General features: G+C 48.0%; 2 protein-coding genes across 55 annotated transcripts in view; one reads left to right on the top strand and one right to left on the bottom strand.

The window, feature by feature from the left end:
- Positions 1-1,634: 1,634 nt before the first annotated feature.
- DCAF11 (DDB1 and CUL4 associated factor 11) lies at positions 1,635-10,996 on the bottom strand. Of its 50 annotated transcripts, none has more exons than XM_073997080.1 (15): positions 10,948-10,996; positions 9,872-10,078; positions 8,553-8,680; positions 8,204-8,331; positions 7,864-7,928; positions 7,441-7,541; positions 7,062-7,208; positions 6,792-6,846; positions 6,381-6,449; positions 5,979-6,036; positions 5,699-5,884; positions 4,624-4,777; positions 4,099-4,251; positions 2,592-2,698; positions 1,635-2,493 (listed from the first exon to the last, which is right to left on the bottom strand). In XM_073997080.1, the coding sequence occupies exons 2-15, from the start codon at positions 10,024-10,026 to the stop codon at positions 2,359-2,361; spliced, it is 1,641 nt and encodes a 546-aa protein (XP_073853181.1). In that variant the 5' UTR covers positions 10,027-10,078; positions 10,948-10,996; the 3' UTR covers positions 1,635-2,358. The 50 variants fall into 50 exon arrangements, with proteins under 50 accessions (XP_073853181.1, XP_073853218.1, XP_073853200.1 ...); XM_073997117.1 differs by having other exon boundaries at positions 8,553-8,625; XM_073997099.1 differs by having other exon boundaries at positions 9,895-10,078.
- The window catches only part of NRL (neural retina leucine zipper), a 38,490-nt gene continuing 29,663 nt past the window's right edge, over positions 10,610-19,436 (top strand). For all 5 annotated transcript variants that reach the window (XR_010587837.1, XR_010587834.2, XM_065547483.1 and 2 more), the window contains exon 1: positions 10,610-10,898. The gene's annotated coding sequence lies outside the window, so the exon portion shown is untranslated. The remainder of the gene's footprint in view (positions 10,899-19,436) is intronic.

Genomic DNA, 19,436 nt, shown 5'->3' with positions numbered 1-19,436 from the left:
AGCCACCATGCCCAGCCTAAAAACAATATAACCTATATGCACTGGGAAACCAACAAAATTGACTCGCCTTATGCAATATTCACTGTATTGCAGTGGTCTGGAAATTAACTCACAGTATCTCCTAGGTGCCTGTACAACAAACATTTTACATTATTTCGATAACATAAAATTGTATTGCAAATGCATCTCTTACTGAGAATGGATGGTCTATGGGGCTTTGATCTAATGAAGCTGTAAGGATACTAACAATTTGAATTTCTCTCTTAATTTGGTGCCCTGGAAGTAACACAGGTTCTGGGTGAGATGGATAGCACCTTGGGTAACTTTATCACTTGGTAGACAGGGACTGAAAAGGTGAATGGGAAAGGAGATCTGGCATGGGAGTTTCACCCTAGGTAGATCAGTTTGAGGAATGAGAACACAGAAGCCAAGGATCTGGACAATTTATTTATTTATTATTTATTTTTGAGACAGGGTCTCACTCTGTCACCTAGGCTGGAATACAGTGGCACAATCACCACTCACTGCAGCCTCGACCTCCTGGGCTCAGGTGATCCTCCCACCTCTGCCTCCTGAGTAGCTAGGACTACAGGCACGCGCCACATCTGGCTTTATTTTTTTGAGACAGAGTTTTGCTCTTGTTGCCCAAGCTGGAGTGCAATGGCATGATCTCGGCTCACTGCACTCGGCTCACCTCTGCTCCTGGGTTCAAGTGATTCTCCTGCCTCAGCCTCCCAAGTAGCTGAGATTACAGGCACCCACCACCACGCCCAGCTAGTTTTTTTGTATTTTTAGTAGAGATGGGGTTTCACCATGTTGGCCAGGCTGGTCTCAAACACCTGACTTCAGGTGATCCACATACCTCAGCCTCCCAAAATGCTAGGATTACAGGCGTAAGCCACCGTGCCCGGCTCACTTTTTGTGTTTTTTGTAGAGATGGGGTTTTGCCATGTTGCCCAGGCTGGTCTCAAACTCCTGGGCTCAAGCGATCCATGAGCTTTGGCTTCCCAAAGTGCTAGGATTACAGGTGTGAGCCACCACGCCTAGCCTGTTTATTCTTTTAAAACTGCCTATTTTGCCATGCAATAGGTACCCTTGCTGTGAAAGCCTGTGAACATCCCTGGATATGTGTACTATCATTTAAAAACTGCCTCAGAGGGCACGAAATGTTGTCGGGGAAGATCTATTCAGAGCTGGGTGTGAGCTCTAGCCCTCTCCCTGACTATCGGTTTGCTCTGGGGTATGAGGTTGAGTGTGAGGCGCCCACTGGGCCCTGGCATCAGGGCTGACTTGCTTCTCTCAGGCTCTGTGTTCATGGGCTACCTCTTCCAAAGACTGCACAGCTCCAGGCCCGGCTTCAGAGCAGAGGTGATGTGGTATTATCAGGCTCTGATGGAAAGTGTGCTCTCTCGGTATCTACTTGCAGGGAAGCTTCTGAAATTGGTGAGGGAGCACCTGTTGCAAGGCTCAGTGAACAAATGGTTTTGGTATTTCCCTTTTTCATGGGGCACCAGAAGGGTATTTTCTCCTACACAGGATCGCATCTGAAGACTGTTGAAACTGTGTTTTCCCGAAGTGAGATGGAAGATCTCAGATAGGAAAGAGACAGTGAGAGAGAGAGACAGACACTGAGCCAGGTTCCCACGCAGTTTATTGAGGGAGCCAAAGCCAGTGAGAGGACAAAGGAGTCCTACTTCAACCTACTTCCTTAAAGCTGTGTGCCTCGAGCATGAAGGGACCTTCTCAGAGGGCAGGACCTGCCCTATGAGGGGCCACACAGAGCCCTGTGGAGACTCCTACCTCTCATACCACAGCCCGTCCTACCCCAAAGACCCAGACATGAGAGCAGACATAATCCCCACCCCAGGAGGGTGCTGAGGAAACACCCTTACCCATGCCCCTCCCCTAGAGACCTCAGGAAGAAAGGCCAGGACACCTGTACTGTGTTTGGCCAGTCGAATCCTCAACGTGAAGACCTGGGCAACAGGCCTGGCTGACAGGTCTGTTCAGATGTGGCCTCAGACATCTACTCTAGAATCCAACCCCTAACACTCAAACATGATTAAAAACACCCAGGACACTTCTCTTGCTGGCAGAGGCCACACCCCAGATAATGGCAGTCCTGCCAAACTCTGGCCAGAGATAGGGACCCAGGCTGACTGGGTGTGAGCATGTAAGAAGACCACTCTGCCCCATGGGGAGGATCTTCCAGGGCTCAGCTGAGGCTCAGAGCCCGGGCTTCTGTTTCTCCCCATCCAATGCCAGTGATTCCTCCAAACATTCCCCACAAGGGAGAAAGGGAGGAGGAGGCAGAGAGCTTATCAAGAGGTTCACCCTGTATGGGGCTGGAGGTCGGATCTACTGGGGTGAGGAAAAGGCTGTAGAGGAGTGGGGCACTGGGGCAGGGGCGCTGGCACATTCCTCGGATTCTGGCATGTCATCCTGGAAGTACTCAGCCTGGCGGTACTGCCACAGACGCAGGTTCCCGTCCCACTGCAGGGCAGAGGGTGGCAAGTAGTCAGGAGGTGCTGCCCCCACCCCAAGTCCAAGCCCCAGACATGTGCCAGCACCCCCAACCCTTGCAACCTCACCGAACTGCTGACAATCTTCTCTTCAAAGGGGTGCCAACTGACATCACGCACACAGGCCTTGTGGTTCGTCAGCTTCTTCACAATGTGGCCACTGAGAAGGTCGTACACTGTCCAGGACAGGCAAGAGTGGAGAGGGACCACCACAAGACCTCTAAACTATCCCTCACCTCCCTGTGAGTAGCACCACTGACCTCTCAGGCAACTTCCCATGTTCCCATGGGAGCAAAGCCCACACGAGCAGACTGTGTTATTTCTGCTTCTATCCCTGTTCCTTTCCCTACCTTGGGTTGAGGGTGTGGTTTGTGTGGGTGTGGGTATTTCTGGCCCTTAGCTAAATTTCATAGGGGCTACAGTTAAGAAAATGCAGTGGCTTTAAAGATTTTAGTAAGATATGGAAGGCACCACAAAAGTGAACACCAAGCTGTCTGGGGGAGTGTGCACCTGCTGCACCTTGTCTGGACAGGGTGCATCTTTCTTTTGTTATGGGTCTGTGAGTGTCTCTCTGGGGATAGCACTGCCTTAGACTCCTTATATCTGCAGCTGTGCTTGTGGTTTTTTTCTTTCCTTTTCTTTTTCTTTTTTTTTTTTTTTTTTGAGACGGAGTCTCGCTCTTATTGCCCAGGCTGGAGTGCAGTGGCACGATCTCGGCTCACTGCAACCTCTGCCTCCCAGGTAGCTTGTGATTACTGGTGCCTGCCATCACCCCTGGCTAATTTTTGTATTTTTAATAGAGACGGGGCTTCACCATGTTGGCCAGGCTGGTCTCAAACCCCTAAGCTCAGGTGATCGCCTGCCTCAGCCTCCCAAAGTGCTGGGATTACAGGTGTGAGTCACTGTGCCCAACCTTTTTTTTTTTTGAGACAGTTTCTCACTCTGTCACCCAGGCTGAAGTGCGGTGGCACAATCATGGCTCACTGCAGGCTTGACCTCCTGGGCTCAGGTGATTCTCCCACCCTAGCTTCCCAAGTAGCTAGGACTACAGGCCTGTGCCACCACGTCCAGCCATTTTTTGTAGAGAAGAGGTTTCTCCATGTTGCCCTGGCTGGTCTCAAACTTCTAGGCTCAAGCGATCTGCCCTCATTGGCTTCCCAAAGCACTGGGATTATAGGCATGAGCCACTGCGCCCAGCTTATTTCTTTCTGTGCTTTTCTGCTTCAGCGATTGCATGTCCCTTTACTACTTGCTACCATCTTCCTGTGTCATTTTGTCTCTGTTCCCTCCTACCTTTCATCTGCAACCTCTTTCCTTGACTGGCTGAAAAACAGAACCAACTATATTTTTGGCAATCTATTATATTTACTGTCTAGAATTCTATGTTCCTTTTCTTAATTTAAAACACTGAAAAATAGAATGGTTTCTATTTCTCTGTTTAAGCCTCCAAGCTAAGTTAGATTTTACCTGTAGCCGTCACTGGGCTTTTTTAAGGTGGTCACTGGTCGTTATAGGTGGAACGGCAAGGAGTCATTCCTGCCCTTCCTGAGGCCCCCTGTTCTGACACAGTCCTTACCAACCACTTTGCCGGTGGAGCAGCCACTATAGATGAACTGCTGGCCGGTGCTATGAATGGGGGAGAACCGGCAGCGGATAAGGGTGTGCAGCACTCCGTGGCCCCGGTAGGTCATCAAGGAGCTGTCCCCTGGGAGCTTCAGCTTCCGCCAGGCTGGGTAGGGATGCAGAGTAAGCCCTAGGTTAGGGAATCTGCTTTGGGATTGTTTCGTACCAGCAGTCCTGAGCAAGGATCGATGCCCAGAGACAAATGCCTTTCCAACCTTCAAGTGGTGGCTCTTTCTCCACCTAATAGTCAGTGGACAGTCTCCAATATGGCCCTGCTGGTTAATCATTATACTCAAATACTTCGGTATTGTGGATTCTGAGTGACCCCCACCCAGGCCCCAATCCTAGGAACCTCTGGCCATTCCATTTGTGATTTAGCAAATAAAGAGTTAATGCCTGGTAAAGAGGGCTGAGGGGGAGATCCTCCAGGGCTCCAAGGCTACAGACAAATCCACTGTGCCTGTACCTCCATTCTCACCTTTTTTGGGCACTTGCTGCCAGCGATAGTCCCAGTTTTGCTGTGTGGCAGCCTGGCGTGAGGCTTCCATGCCTTCCCGGCTGGAAAAGCGTCGGATATCCCAGAGTTTGATGGTCTGGTCTTTAGAGTTGGAGATGAGATATCGAGCATCACCCTATGAATTCAAAGGTGGATAGTGAAGCATCAGAGCTTGCAAATGTCGGCGCCTGTCAGTCTAGTTCCTGTTCTCTAGTTGAGTGGAAGAACTCTGGCCTCTGGTTTTGCTTGCCTCTCTTCATCCAGGCGAACTCATTTTCAGTGTTCTGCCTCAGATCCTACCACCTGGCTAGGTTTTTCTTTCCTTGCCCAGGGTACTGGCTGGCTTTTCTATTCCAGCCTGAATGAGACTGTCTTTCATTTTTCCTTTTTTAATTTTTTTTTTGAGATGGAGTCTTGCTCTAGCGTCACCCAGGCTAGAATGCAGTGGTGCGATCTCGGCTCACTGCAAGCTCCGCCTCCCAGGTTCACGCCATTCTCCTGCCTCAGCCTCTCGGGTAGATAGGACTATAGGCACCCGCCACCATGCCCAGCTAATTTTTTTGTATTTTTAGTAGAGATGGGGTTTCACCGTGTTAGCCAGGATGGTCTCAATCTCCTGACTTCGTGATCCACCCGCCTCAGCCTCCCAAAGTACTGGGATTACAGGCGTGAGCCACAGCGCTCAGCCTTAACTTTTTTTTTTTTTTAAATAAATAGAGACGAGGTCTCGCTAGGTTTCACAGGCTGGTCCGGAACTCCTGAGCTCAAGTGATCCTTCCACCTTGGCCTCCCAAAGTGCTAGGATTACAGGTGTGAGCCACCATACCTGGCCGGTATTCAATTTTTCTTGTATGGAAAGCCCTGCCTTGCTCCTTGAGGACTGGTGAGTACAGATGGAATTCATGTTCCCTGGCTTGAGCCCCTTCCCTAAACTCCAACTCTTACAAACCTTGGTCAATAAGGAGCTTGTTAAATTCCCACACCAGTCCACTTTCATGCCCTCCTGGGCAACCAGAACCTTAGTGGCCTGGCTGTGCAGTCCTGCATCCTGGCCCACCTTGCTGTCAATGAAGGTGATGCCATCCTGGTGTCCAGCCAGTGCACCCACAGGCTTGGGGTCATCCTCCCGCATGGTGCGTCGATCCCACACTTTGCAGATGGCATCGTCTCCCCCAGAGAACAGGATTTGGGAGCTTATATCAGCAAAGGCCACTGCATTCACGTCATCCTCATGGGACTCAATCTAGGCGAAAAGGAGGCCAGTATATAAGACCTCTTTCTAGGTCTCATAATAAGCCAAAGACCAGGAAACAGAGGCTCTCTCTCAGGAGCCATACCTGAAGGGTGCGCCGGTTCTGTTCTCGGTCAAAGACATATAGGCAGCCATCATTGGCCCTGAAAGGGAAGGGATAAAGGAGGGTCCTGGAGCCATGATCGAGAGGACCAATATGGTATATGCTCTAGAGAGTTCCACTGAGAAATCCTGCTCTGGGTCAAGTCCTTTGCTCTTTTTATATAGGAAGTCGGGGAAAAGTTAGCTGTGTTTCAAGGGGGCTTGACACCTCCCATCTTGTGCTGGGAAAATGGAGAGCAAGGGGTGAAGCAACCTGTAAATCCTGACCTTGGAGAAGGTCTGGTTGTTCTCTGCAGCTGCCAGTGCCATCTGTGTAACAGCAGAGCTCATCTCTGGCAGAACCCCCATCTTGTTATTGAGGGAAACATACCCCATAAGCACTCACCCTCCTAGTACTTCTCGTCCATCTGAGGACACAGCAATGGAGAAGACAGCAAAGCGACGCTCATCTGGCCTGAAAGCAAAGAAGGAGCTGGGTTAAGTGGACTTCCCTTCAGCTTTTGTTAATCTACATAGAATCTGACAATGGTTGTGAGGCACATCCCCAGGGGAAAAAAGAAGTCTGGCTAACATGTACCACAATGCAGATCCTCAGTGAGAACCCAGAAATCATCCCGCAAGCATCTATTTTACCCAGTCCTCTGGCTGACAAGATGGTGCTTCCCTCCCAGGAATGCACACAGATCCATCAGTATACTTTTTCCCCTAAGCAGAACTTCCAACTCAAGAGGTTTGCTCCTGAAGAGCTTCCCTTGAGAAGTTTCTGATGAGTCCGACCAGAAAGGGAAGCCAGTACCTGAGATCCAGGGCAGTGTGTGTATCTCCCTCACCATAGATATTGCAGATATGAACTAAGAGAAGCAAAAAAAACAAGAATCTTTCAGGGATGGGGGAAGGAGAGTGGAAGTGAAGCTAGGGAAGGGGTCAAACAGAGGACAAGGGTACTGGAGCACTTTGGGAATGATTTTCCCAGGACAAAGTGAGGGATCCTGGCTCAGAGGGGACAGGCACATGGAAACCTCAGGTCCCAGGCTGGAGAGTCAGTGGAAGCCTGGTGCATACTCACTGTAATCAGACCAGCTGGAGTAGAGGAAGTGGTTCCCATCGGGGGTGAAGGCCACATCCAAGACGCTCCAGCCTACGTCGCGGGCCTTGATGCTTTTGAATTTACGGAAACGGCCATACCGGCAGTCATACAGTCGGATTGTCTGGTCTGTATAAGTAGAGATCAGGCAGAATTATGGAACACTTTCCTTGTAACTTTCCTAGATTAGACGTCTCCCACTCAGTGTACCTGTGGAGTCTTCCCTTTATCATGGGAAACATGCTCTGACTAAGCATCCTTAAGCCAGGTCTGAGCTCCCCATCTGTGGCTTTCTAGCCTCAGTCAGGGGGAACATTCCATGTCCCAGGAAAAGACAGTTTATAGGACCAGGGTCTGGTACCTTGGCAAGCAGACATGAATATTTGACCATCTTTGCTGTAGATGCCACAGAAAGCCTTCTGAGAGTAGCTATCAGTGAAGCCCAGATCATTGGGCAAGAAGCTAGGGAAGAAGAGAGAAAGTGAGGGTAAGCGGTGCCTAGGATAAGGAGTGTCCCAATTAGCAAAATCCTAACAAAGCTGGAATATCAGAACAGTCATTCTTCCCTTTTGGCTGTGAGTGCAATCCCGTCTTTCAATCATTCCACCATCCTCTAAATTTCTACAATTTTCTACACTTTTCCACTTTGCTTACTCTCAAAGTTTCAACCCCATTTAACCTAACCTTTAATATCTCTGAGGCTCCTTTAACACCTACCCCTTCAAAGTTTAGGAGATAAGACCTATTTGGCCCTTAGAGTCTCTTCACCAAGCCCCATACTCACTGAGATATCACTCGAGACTGTTCTCCAAGGGAGAAGCTTCCCCGGTGGCAGAGGCCCCGTTCTCTCTAAATGGAAGGGATTGGGGAATATTGCTAGCAGAAATAGAGGGCCACCTCAGCCATATCAAACCCCCTCCTCCAAAGACACTGCTGTTGTTATAGAAACGGACACAACACATCGTAGTCCGTCCCACAGAACTCCAATGGGGGCTGGTTAACTCTCCAGCCCCGGCCCTTGAGGCTTCTTTCTTGGAAAGTTGACTTCCTTTTCCTCTGGGGCTGGCAGAGATTCTGGCTGCTTTGGCAGGCCTGCTGCCAGGCTGGGAGGTGGAGAGGCCTACCTGGTGCAACATTCGAGGAAAGCTGTGCTCCTGGGTGGCCCGCCTAAGCCCCAGCTGCCCTGTGGCCAGTTCCACTTGTGTCTTGATCTCATTGCATTCCAGCTCCCGGGTGTCAGGGGTAGCATCCACTGTGAGTACCAAGTAGAAGTTTCATCCTAGGTCTTCCAGCCTCAGAGGACAGTTAGCAGAACTGTACCCAAGCCCACCCCTGTGGCTGAATATACTGGGGCTGTAAGGACTCCTTATTCCTTAAATTATCGTACCTTCTTTCAATGTAACCTATCATTCAAAATATCACTAAAAGGTTTTCCAGTAAAAGTCTTCCAACATTAGGGACTTTTCCTCTTACCGGGTGGGTTGTATCGATCCCCAAGACGACCATCCCAAGCTCTGTCATTCTCTTCCTCTGAGTCCAAGAGGGCCTGAATGAATTGTAAATTTGCTGCACCTCCTCCCTGCACCAACCTCACTTGGCCTCTGTGGAGAGACCCCCATTATAAAGGAGGGGACTTCTTCCCCCAAACCAACCAAATTCAGAGTAAATGGCTATCTAGCTCTTAGACCACTTGGTACTCATTTTGAGGTTGGAGGCTGATTAGACCTTGGCTGTTATTTTTTGGTCTCCTATAAAACACAGTAGGAAAGTGAGTCTTACTCTTACAGCAAGAGTAAGACCAACATGCTGTGGACGTGACCTACTAAGTTGACCTCCCAGAGAGCTAAACATTCTAACTGCATTTCCTTAGAGCTAGAGCAAGACTAATACGCTGTGGACATGACCTACTAAGTTGACCTCTCAACGAGCTAAACATTCTCACAGCATTTCCTTCTGAGCCTCTGCCTGAGAAGTCCACCACAGAAGACAATATTCTAAGCTGGGTGTGGTAGTGTGTGTAACTGTAGTCTTAGCTAACTGGGAGGCAAGGATTGTTTGAGCCCAGGAGTTGCGGGCTGTGGTGTGCACTGTGATCACACCTGTGAATAGACTGTTCTCCAGACTGGGGAACACAGTGAGCCCTGTCTATGTCTACTAAAAACAACACAAAACACAAAAACAAAAAAGAATACAATATTCTGATGGGACCCCTAAGCTCATCTTCTCCTCAAAGAGCCATAAGCAAAGAAAGCAAGGCAGCTGCACTCTTTTCCAGTCAATTCCAGGTGGTCTCTCCCTTCAAGGCATTCTTTCCTCAAGAACAAGTCAGAGTCAGGGCAAATTAAACTTGTTTTTCAAGTAAATCGAAGTGACCTCATCGAAGTGGCCTCATATCACGTGTCAACTGACTTACCAAAAAGTTCAACACTCCCTTTCCATCTCTTCACCCCCGTATATCACTGCTTTCCCACCAGGAACCTCCCCCCACCCTTTTTTTTTTCAAACTTACTTGGAAAAGAGATTATATTTGTGTAGTCACAGAGAGAGGCTCCCCTGAATAGCCTCTCAAACACATGAGCAGGTCCTCTTGGTGACCCTCCCTAGGTAAGAACCACTCTTACTGGGTATGAAGCTGAGTGCCATGGGTGCCCAGCAGGGAAAGGCTGTTCCGCTCAAACAGAACAGCTGTCCTGAGTGAATCCTATTTCCTAACCTCTGTAATTTTCCTGCCTGGAGATGGGATCAAGGCACTGTGGTAGCACCTGGTAGGGTCACACCAGAGGGTAAGTTACCTGCGGAGGAGATAGGCCAGTACCTGGGCCAGATCCACATCTTCATCCTCTTCTTCCTCTCCCTCACTCCGACGCAGGCCAGCCCCTCTTCGGGACAAGCCCTCGGAGGGGTCTCCGGACCCGGATCCTGCACTGCTGCTGTTCCGTGATCCCATCTTCTGGTCACAGCATCCTTAGGTACTGTGCGAGGACTCCGCCTGTCACCTCCTTGGGTTTGGTGAAAGCAAAGCGTGCTCTAGAAATACCAGGGTCTCCTGAGACGGGGTAGTAGCTATCTCTAGGAGGGTGACCCTCCCTCGGGGCTGAGATCCCTTTGCTTTAGCCTATGCCAACTACCAAGGCGTCGGGAACACAAACCTTCCCCAATCCTGTGAAGCAAAGAAAGCAAGAGTGAACCGTAGTGCGCTACCCTAGCTCACCAACTGAAGAAAGATTTGTTTTCTACACCAAACTCACCTATCGCAGTCCCTGGACAGGGGAGCGGGAGAGGTGTTGGGCGGTGTAGGATTCCCAGGTAACCTCTCTGACAGACCAATCGAAATCCCTCGCGGAAGAAAGCGCTTCACTAGCTTATCTCATCTAACCAATGAGAAGCCTTACGACTCAAAGACCCTCGGCACCCCCCCTTACCAACCAATCAGAGCGCCTCCTTACGAAAGCCGGCAGCAATAACAACCAATGAAAATAGAATTTGGCCTAACACCCCTCCTTCCTTGCCTCACGCCCACGTGGTGCGCCGGGGGTGTGTACGCCAAGAGGGGGAGGAAGCCGAGAAGTACCTCCCACTGAAGCCGGCGGTTACTGCCCCACGAGAGACCACCCACCAGCCAGGAGCGGTCGCAGGACCCGCAGCGGCGCGAGGCCTTGTTTACACCGACTGCAGCCACTGCGTTGGCCAACCGCTGCTCCGTCACGCGCCTGGCTCGTCACGCATCTCGCGGCTTCCCGGCCGGCGGGCTGCAAACGTCACACGACGGCCCCGCCCCCTTGGCCCGCCAACTGGACAGCGGAGCGCGATGATTGATAGGTAAGCGGGAGAATGCGCGAGGGGCCTGAGGGGAGGAGAAAGTGCTCACCCGAAGGGGGCTGTTAGCTCTTGTTGGGGAGGAGTAAGTGGGAACTGACAACTTCCTGGATCAGAGACAGCCGAACTAGACGTAATGGCTGAGAGGCGGGGCTTAAAAAAGAAACGTTTGGTGGTTCGCTACCGAGAGGTATTTTAGCAAGGGATACAATTTACTGTCGGTCCCTAAAGATCATTTGGCATCGCACTTTTCAGACAGTGCCCAGGGGCCTCCTCTTTAAGCCCACTGCTTCCCCCGTCGAGCTGGAGCCGTTCTCCTGTCGCTGGCTGCAGCTCCAGTCGGTCCTGCCCTAAGGAGTGCTCGGCGTCCCAGTAGGCTTCCACACCGTCCTTCCGGGCTTAGCTTTTCGAAGCCTTGCTCTTGAGACGGCCTCCTTTTAGACCTCCCTTTATCTGCTCGGCAATTTTTTAAGACAATTCCTGGTCTTCTGCCGCGGTCTTTGCAGACGTTCCCTAATACACGCATCTTTCTCTCAAAGCTTTTCCGGTTCCGCTGTCCATTTAGACGCTCCCTTGGCCCTCCGGGATTTGCAGACCTTCCCTAGACCCTCTGTCCTCACAGTGCCTTTCCCTCCCTGGCCGTGAGTCCGGGGTGCGCGCGCGCCGCCTCCTGCCCCCTCCTGCCCCCTCTTGCGGGTTTATGAGTAACAAGCATGAGTCCAAGGCCGGGACTTGCCATATCTCTGAACCTCGGCCTGGCTGGGTGGGGAAGTGTGTGGGGTTGAATGACCTTGCTGTCTCCGGCTCAGAGGCCCAGGGTCCGAGCTGAACTTCAGTCCCCGCAGCCTGCACTCCCTTGGGAAAGCTGCGAGCTTCCCTCCGCCCGCTCCTGAGGGCAGCGATGGGAGCGAGGGCTCGTGGCCCTCTTGGGCCCTCCTGGGGTCTCTCCCAGTGAGGGCGAGGGTTTGGCCAGCTTTCGGGCGACGTCTTCTAGTCTCCAGACCCGGAGGCCTGAGCTTGTCACCAGGGCTAGCTTTGATGGGTTCTGCGCTTAGAAGGGTCCTGAATGCTTGGTTTAATGTTCTACTGTTAACGGTCTTGAAATTATCAATAATTTCAAAGCAAGTGCCTGGCATTTTCAACTTGCACTGGACTCCACTGATTATGTAGGCGGTCTGTAGGCAGTATGCTGGGCGCCCATACTTTATTGCCAGATTACTTACTATCTGTGCTTTAACGTTTATTGAGACTTTAAGATTCCGTGGTTTCTGGGTTATCCAGCCTGGAAAATCGGGATCGTTATTTATTGATTGATTTTACCTGCATTCTCTCAGAATGTTACGGAATCATTTTTTAAAACATTGGCCGGGCGCGGTGGCTCACCCCTGTAATCCCAGCACTTTGGGAGGCTGAGGCGGGTGGATCAACTGAGGTCAGGAGTTCGAGACCAGCCTGGCCAACACCGTGAAACCCTGTCACTACTTAAAAAAAAAGCCGGCCGGGCGCGGTGGCTCAAGCCTGTAATCCCAGCACTTTGGGAGGCCGAGACGGGCGGATCACGAGGTCAGGAGATCGAGACCATCCTGGCTAACACAATGAAACCCCGTCTCCACTAAAAATACAAAAAAATTAGCCGGGCGTGGTGGCGGCGCCTGTAGTCCCAGCTACTCGGGAGGCTGAGGCAGGAGAATGGCGGGAACCCGGGAGGCGGAGCTTGCAGTGAGCCGAGATCGCGCCACTGCACTCCAGCCTGGGCGACAGAGCGAGACTCCGCCTCAAAAAAAAAAAAAGTAAAAAGCCAGATGTGGTGGTGTGCGCCCGTAATCCCAGCTACTCGAGAGGCTGAGGCAGGAGAATCGCTTGAACCCGGGAGGCGGAGGTTGCAGTGAGCCGAGATCACGCCACTGCACTCCAGCCTGGGCTACAAAAGCGAAACTCAAACAACAAACAAAAACAACAACAAAAAACCAACTAAACAAACAAAAAAACACCTACGTCTCTTCCGCCAGTTGATCTGTTGAAGAATCCTCCTCTAACAGCGTTTCGTGCTGAAGAACCCACAAGTGAGCCGGGTGCAGTGGCTCACGACTATAATTCCAGCACCATGGGAGGCCGAGGAGGAGGATCATTTGTGGCCAGGAGTTCAAGGCCAGCCTGGGCAACATAGTGAGACCCAGTCTACAAAAAGAAAAAAAAATAGCCGGCCGTCGTGGCGCGTGCCTGTGGTCCCAACTTACTTGGGAAGGCTGAAGGAGGGAATCTTGAGCCCATGAGGTGGAGGCTGCAGTGAGCCATGATTGCTCCACTGTACTCCAGCCTGGGCACAGAGCTAAAGCCTGTCTCTAAAAACAGAAAACCAACAAATGGCTCACTATTGTTCATTGTTTCAAATACAAACTTCCAAACCTGGTTGTCTATATTTAGTAACCTCATTTTTTGATAATTCTGCCAAGCAAATATGCCAATAAATACCTTGTTTATTTTTACCTCTGCACCTTCCCAGGAAAATTTCTTATCAGAGGGAGGCTGTCTCTACCCAACTCCCTCAGTCTTGCCCTTTGACTCAGTAATACTGCTTCCAGAAATCTAGCCCGGACCTGCATAAAAATTTGTGTTCTACATAGCAATTACTGATAAAAGTAGAACACTGGAAACAAAGATCTAAATATCTTGCAATATGGAATTGGTTAAATAAATTATAGTCCATGTGGTATAGACACAGAAATACCAGGTAGCTATTAAAATGGTGGTGTAGTCTTCATTTTTTTTTTTTTAAGGTACTTATTCCTGGTACAGGTTTGTTGTAGCCTTCCATTTTTATACCATGGGAAATTGTGCAAACTACATTGTCAAGTTAAAAAAAAAAAAGATAATAATTTCTTCTGGTGACATGTAATAGATGCAAAAACAATGTGGTTTCAGTTTTTCATTAAAAAGTATAATAGGCTTGGTAGCTCACGCCTGTAATCCCAGTACCTTGGGAGGCTGAGGCAGGCAGATCACTTGACCCCAGGAGTTTGAGATCAGCCTGGGCAACATGATGAAACCCCGTCTCTACAAAAAATAATAATAATAATAATTGAGCTGGGCCTGTAGTCTTGGCTACCCAGGATGCTGAGGTGGAAGGATCAACTGACTCTGGTCAAGGCTGCAGTGAGCCATGATGGTGCCACTGCACTTCATCCAGCCTGGGCAAGAATGAGACCCTGTCTCAAAGAAAAAAAAAAAAAAAAGTATAATAATACCCAGCTCATTACATCATTAAAAAAAGTGGAGAAGGCTTGCATGAACCGGTGACAAAGGTGTAGCTTCTACAAAGGGTTATGATTAATACAGCTATAGCACCCGAGGTCCAGAAAAGCGAACAAAAAACTTCTGTTAAATTTATCCCCTTAACTATTCATTTTTTGATTCTCTTTTCTCTTCTTCTTATAAATTAGTTCAAACCTGAATAAAATCTTTTAATTCAAGCTTTTGTAATATGGAACTTGTACATTATTGAATAAAACATTTAAAAGTCATGGTAAATGTTAAAATAGCTGAGGTTTTATGACCAAAGTGAATCCTCTTTCACATCAAATGGGAAGGAATATAAGATTCAACACTGGATTCATTGATTAATTTTTTTGGGTATAAAAGTTTTTTTTTTTTTTTTTTTTTTTTGAGGTGGAGTCTTGCTCTGTTGCCCAGGCTGGAGTGCAGTGGCTCCATCTTGGCTCACTGCAAGCTCTGCCTCCCGGGTTCACGCCATTCTCCTGCCTCAGCCTCCCAAGTAGCTGGGACTGCAGGCATCCGCCACCACACCTGGCTAATTTTTGTATTTTTAGTAGAGACGGGGTTTCACCTTGTAGCCAGGATGGTCATGATCTCCTGACCTCGTGATCTGCCTGCCTTGACCTTCCAGAGTGCTGGGATTACAGGCATGAGCCACCACGCTTGGCCACGTGCAAAAGATTTTTAAGCCTATGAACTTGATTATTTCACTATGACCTGTAATGTTTTTCAAAATGTGTAAGAGCATTTATATCTTAGGGTATACAATGTGTCTATTGAAATAAATAAAATAACATATCTTTAAAAATAATTATGGTGAAGTTGTTTTGATATACTCAACTTTGCCTGCCCTCTCTTGATTTTGAAATTTGGTATGTTGCTTGGTTACAGTTTGTGAAGCACTTTTCATTTGGGTAACCTCTACTCCCTCCAGTTGCACTTAAAGTCACTTAAAGCCACAGAGAGGTTTTTCTACCTTCGGCACCCGTTTTAGGACAATTTCTGGTAATTGCTAAGTAAATGTCAGCTAGTTGACTTCCTGCATGACCTGTTTTGGCCTGTTTCCTGCTCGTTAGCATCTCCACTAGAGGGCAGGCTGGGCTGGTGAGGAGAGAAAGAAAGGAGCGTTTTCATTCTCTAGCTAATCCTGTCCTCCTTTCCTCTACTGCAGCCCCCAGCCTGGTGACCACACAGAGCTCCTGGGACAGTTCCATTTTTGGAAGTGACTGATGCTCATACAGGTGTTTAAACATTGCCTTGTAGCATTCTCTGTGTCGATGGAAATGGAGAGTGTGCTAATTTACCTAGGGACTTAAAATGTGTTGACTAGAAAGCCACTAAGTAATTATGGGATGTTCTAATACTCTCATATCTTGTGTCTGTAAGAATCAGATTTTTCTGTGTGTAGGGTAGGAGCTACAGATGTAATATAAGTAAATACCCTTTAGTGGCCCGGGGTAGTGGCTCACACCTGTAATCCCAGCACTTTGGGAGGCTGAGGCAGGTGGATTGCTTGAAACCAGGGGTTCAAGACCAGCCTGGCCAATATAGTGAGACCCCATCTCTAAAAAAAAAAATAAATAAAAATTAGCCAGGTGTGGTGGCTTGCTGCTGTAGATACTCGGGAGGCTGAGGCAAGAGGATCATTTGAGCCCAGGAATTCGAGGCTGCAGTGAGCTGTGACCACACTACTGCATTACAGCCTGGGCAACAAAGCAAGTCCGTGTCTCAGGAAAACACCAGAAACCCCTGTAGCCCTGATTTTGAATAGAACATATCAGTATGAATTCATGAGGTTTTATCTTGTCGCTACCCACCAAAAAGATCTAGAAACAATGACCAATCCAATATCAATGAACACTCCTAGCATCCAGATTGTGGTCTTAAAATGCCATTTCCCCCTGAAAGAAGCCAGACCTTCTTAGAGAAATGGCTGATTCCAGGTTTGGGAAAGGAAATGAACACGATGAGCATGGAGCAACTTACACCATATAGCCGGGAAGCAAGGAGTATGTATCATGTCAAAAGGACTCAGCTGTTTTTGGCCTAGCTTCCATAGCCAAATGTGGGACAATTTGAACATTTAATAAGGTCAATTTAATAAACACTAAGTATGTTTAAATCCATGAGTTCATAATGTTTGTGTGTAACTAACTGGTTACCTTTTTGAAGGATTGATAGGAAATCAAATCATTATTTTGAAGATGGCAAATAAAGAATTGAGCAGTTATCTTGCTGTTCCTGTATAAATGATACCACAGGGTGATGAAATAGAAATGTCTATTTTATAAAATTATTGCAACTGTTATGACAACTCAAATATGGCTGTTTTGCAATCCTTAGTGAGTTAATGCATTTAGACACTGAACATCTGGGTCTGTATTCGTTAATGGGTTAATTGAAGGAAAAGAAAGGAATGGAGGGGGAATCCGGAATCTGTAGACTGATAGAGACTTGAAAGTCATGCGAAATTTTTTTTTAAATGGGAGCAAAGCTAAACTATAGTGTCTAAGGATCTACATTTAGGTGATCAAACTATAAAAAAATGCAAAGAAGTATTTATTACTCACCATAGTATCCCCTATGGCAGGAAGGGGTGGCTGTGATAGAGATGGGCAACAGGGGCGGGGCGGGGCAGGGTTGGTGTCTGGCAAAGTTCTGTTTCTTTCCCTGGGTGATGTTCCAAAGGTGTTCACTTTATGATAGTTTATTCAGCCATACCTTTGTTTTAGATGGTTTTCTTTATCTGTGTTTTATTTTAAAATAAAAAGATTATAATGTGTTAACTATATTTTATCAGTTATCTGGAGCTGAAGGGCATGCAGCCCAATTTTATTCTAATTAATAAAAATCATTTTTTTTTTTTTTTTAGACGGAGTCTCACGCTGTTGCCCAGGCTGGAGTGCAGTGGCGCGATCTCGGCTCACTGCAAGCTCCGCCTCCTGGGTTCACGCCATTCTCCTGCCTCAGCCTCCTGAGTAGCTGGGACTACAGGCGCCCGCCACCACGCCGGCTAATTTTTTGTATTTTTAGTAGAGACGGGGTTTCACTGTGGTCTCGATCTCCTGACCTTGTGATCCGCCCGCCTCGGCCTCCCAAAGTGCTGGGATTACAGGCGTGAGCCACCGCGCCCGGCCTAAAAATCATTTTGAAGGCTAACACTTTCTTGTCCCTGTGCATTTAGATGCCGGAAAGGTGCCTGGAACTCCAGTTCCCTGCCTCTTAGCTGAAGAGATTTATTTTTAAATCTTTTTTCTTTCTCTCCTAGATTTTACTTACATTGCTCCTGTTCCTTTTAAACTGTAGAGTCAGCAATATGTAATATACGCTTACAGGGCCTACTCTAATCATTATAAAGTGGAAAGGTGATGATAGCTAACATGTATTAAATGACTATTCAGTGCCAGGAATAGTTCTGAGTGCTTTATTCCACTGACTCTTAATCTTCCCAACAAGATTGTAAGGTGTAGGCATTTCCATTTTACAGATGAAGCAACTGAGAGGCACCTCTGGCTTGAGTCTACTATGTGTTTAATATCTGTGCTATGCTGCTTCTGATGGTATTCAGTTACATGCTATTTATGAAGCTAAGAATTTGGCTGTCTTTTATTATTTTTAAATTTTATTTTATTATTATTTTTTGAGACAGAGTCTCACTCTGTTGCTCAGGCTGGAGTGCAGTGGTGTGATCTCAGCTCACTGCAACCTCCGCCTCCTGGGTTCAAGTGATTCTCCCTCCTCAGCCTCCTGAGTAGCTGGAATTACAGGTATGTGCCACCATGCCTGGTTAATTTTTGTATTTTTAGTAGAGATGGGATTTCACCATGTTGGTCTGGCTGGTCTCAAACTCCTGACCTTAGGTGATCTGCCCACCTCGGCCTCCCAAAGTGTGAACCACCGCGCCTGGCTGGCTGTGTTTTAAAGTACAGTATACTCCATTGTTAACTTTGTTATAACCTCTGTTCCACTCTGACCTTTAGATTTTTACACATTCTGGCTGGTCACTGGCATTTCCTATGAGAACACTTGGTGTTTCCTCTTCTAGGTTTTTCCTTTGAAGGAGTTCCCAATAATTCCATTTTATTTGTTGAAGTTTGTTCCCTGTTTCTGGGTAAAGACTCCCATACTACCCACCTTAGTTTATAATTCCCTCAGCCTGATCCAGATTGCACAGAAGTTATCCTAAGCTGATGCTCCTGACTTATGTGAGATCATTGCACCCTTTTCCTGATAACTCTCCAAAGTTGATTTCAGATGAATTTAGGCTAAGACCTTGATACTCAAAACTGTAGCCCCCAGACTGGCAGCATCAGCATTACCCAGGAGCTTGTAAGGAAAACAAAATCTTCAGGCTACTACACACTTGCCAAGTGACAATCTGCATTTTAGCAAGATCGCCAGGTGATTCAAAGGCACTTTTAAGTTTGAGAAACACGGAATAGGTGACTTTTTATTTTTTATTTTACTATTATTTTTTGAGATGGAGTCTCGCTTTATCCCCCAGGCTGGAGTGCAATGGCATGATCTCGGCTCGCTGCAACCTCTGCCTCCTGAGTTCAAGTGATTCTCCTGAATAGCTGGGATTACAGGCACTTGCCATCATGCCCGGCTAATTTTTGTATTTTTGTAGAGAAGGGGTTTCACTGTGTTGGCCAGGCTGGTCTTGAACTCCTGACCTCAGGTGATCCTCCCTCCTCAGCCTCCCAGAGTGGTGGGATTACAGGCATGAGCCACTGCGCCCGGCAGAATAGGTGACTTCTAAGGTCCTTGCAGTTCTAGATGTCTATACTACTATGAAAGACATGTCTGTGCAGTTTTATCACTTTAACCCTTAGTTCTATTGTTTACTAATGGTGAAGCTTTGGACAAATTACTTGACCTCTCTGTGCCTTTGTTACTTCATCTGTAAAATGGTAATTCCCCCAAAGGGTTGTTACATATGTGCTTAGAACAGTACCTTGTTGGGAATAGGCCCCCAAAATCTGGCCATAAACTGGCCCCAAAACTGGCCATAAGCAAAATCTCTGCAGCACTGTGACATGTTTGTGATGACCATGTCGCCCACACTGGAAGGTTGTGGGTTTACCAGAATGAGGGCAAGGAAACCTCGCCCACCCAGGGTGGAAAACTGCTTAAAGGGGTTCTTAAACTATAAACAATAGCATGAATAATCTGTGCCTTAAGGACATGCTCCTGCTGCAGATAACTAGCCAGAGCCCATCCCTTTGTTTCCCATAAGGAATACTTTTAGTTAATCTGTAATCTATA

Source organism: Macaca fascicularis, chromosome 7 (assembly GCF_037993035.2).
Source record: "Macaca fascicularis isolate 582-1 chromosome 7, T2T-MFA8v1.1".
Classification (NCBI taxonomy): domain Eukaryota; kingdom Metazoa; phylum Chordata; class Mammalia; order Primates; family Cercopithecidae; genus Macaca; species Macaca fascicularis.
This window is presented reverse-complemented; position numbering and strand designations above follow the sequence as displayed.

Bases quoted from the DNA above. Each gene is read 5' to 3' on its own strand.
- DCAF11 (XM_073997080.1), bottom strand. From the start codon at position 10,026: ATGGGATCACGGAACAGCAGCAGTGCAGGATCCGGGTCCGGAGACCCC. The intron at 7,209-7,440 runs GTACCAGACCCT...CTACTTATACAG, and splicing joins ATTCATGTCTGCTTGCCAAG to ACCAGACAATCCGACTGTAT. The intron at 6,847-7,061 runs GTGAGTATGCAC...TGCTTCTCTTAG, and splicing joins CTCCAGCTGGTCTGATTACA to TTCATATCTGCAATATCTAT.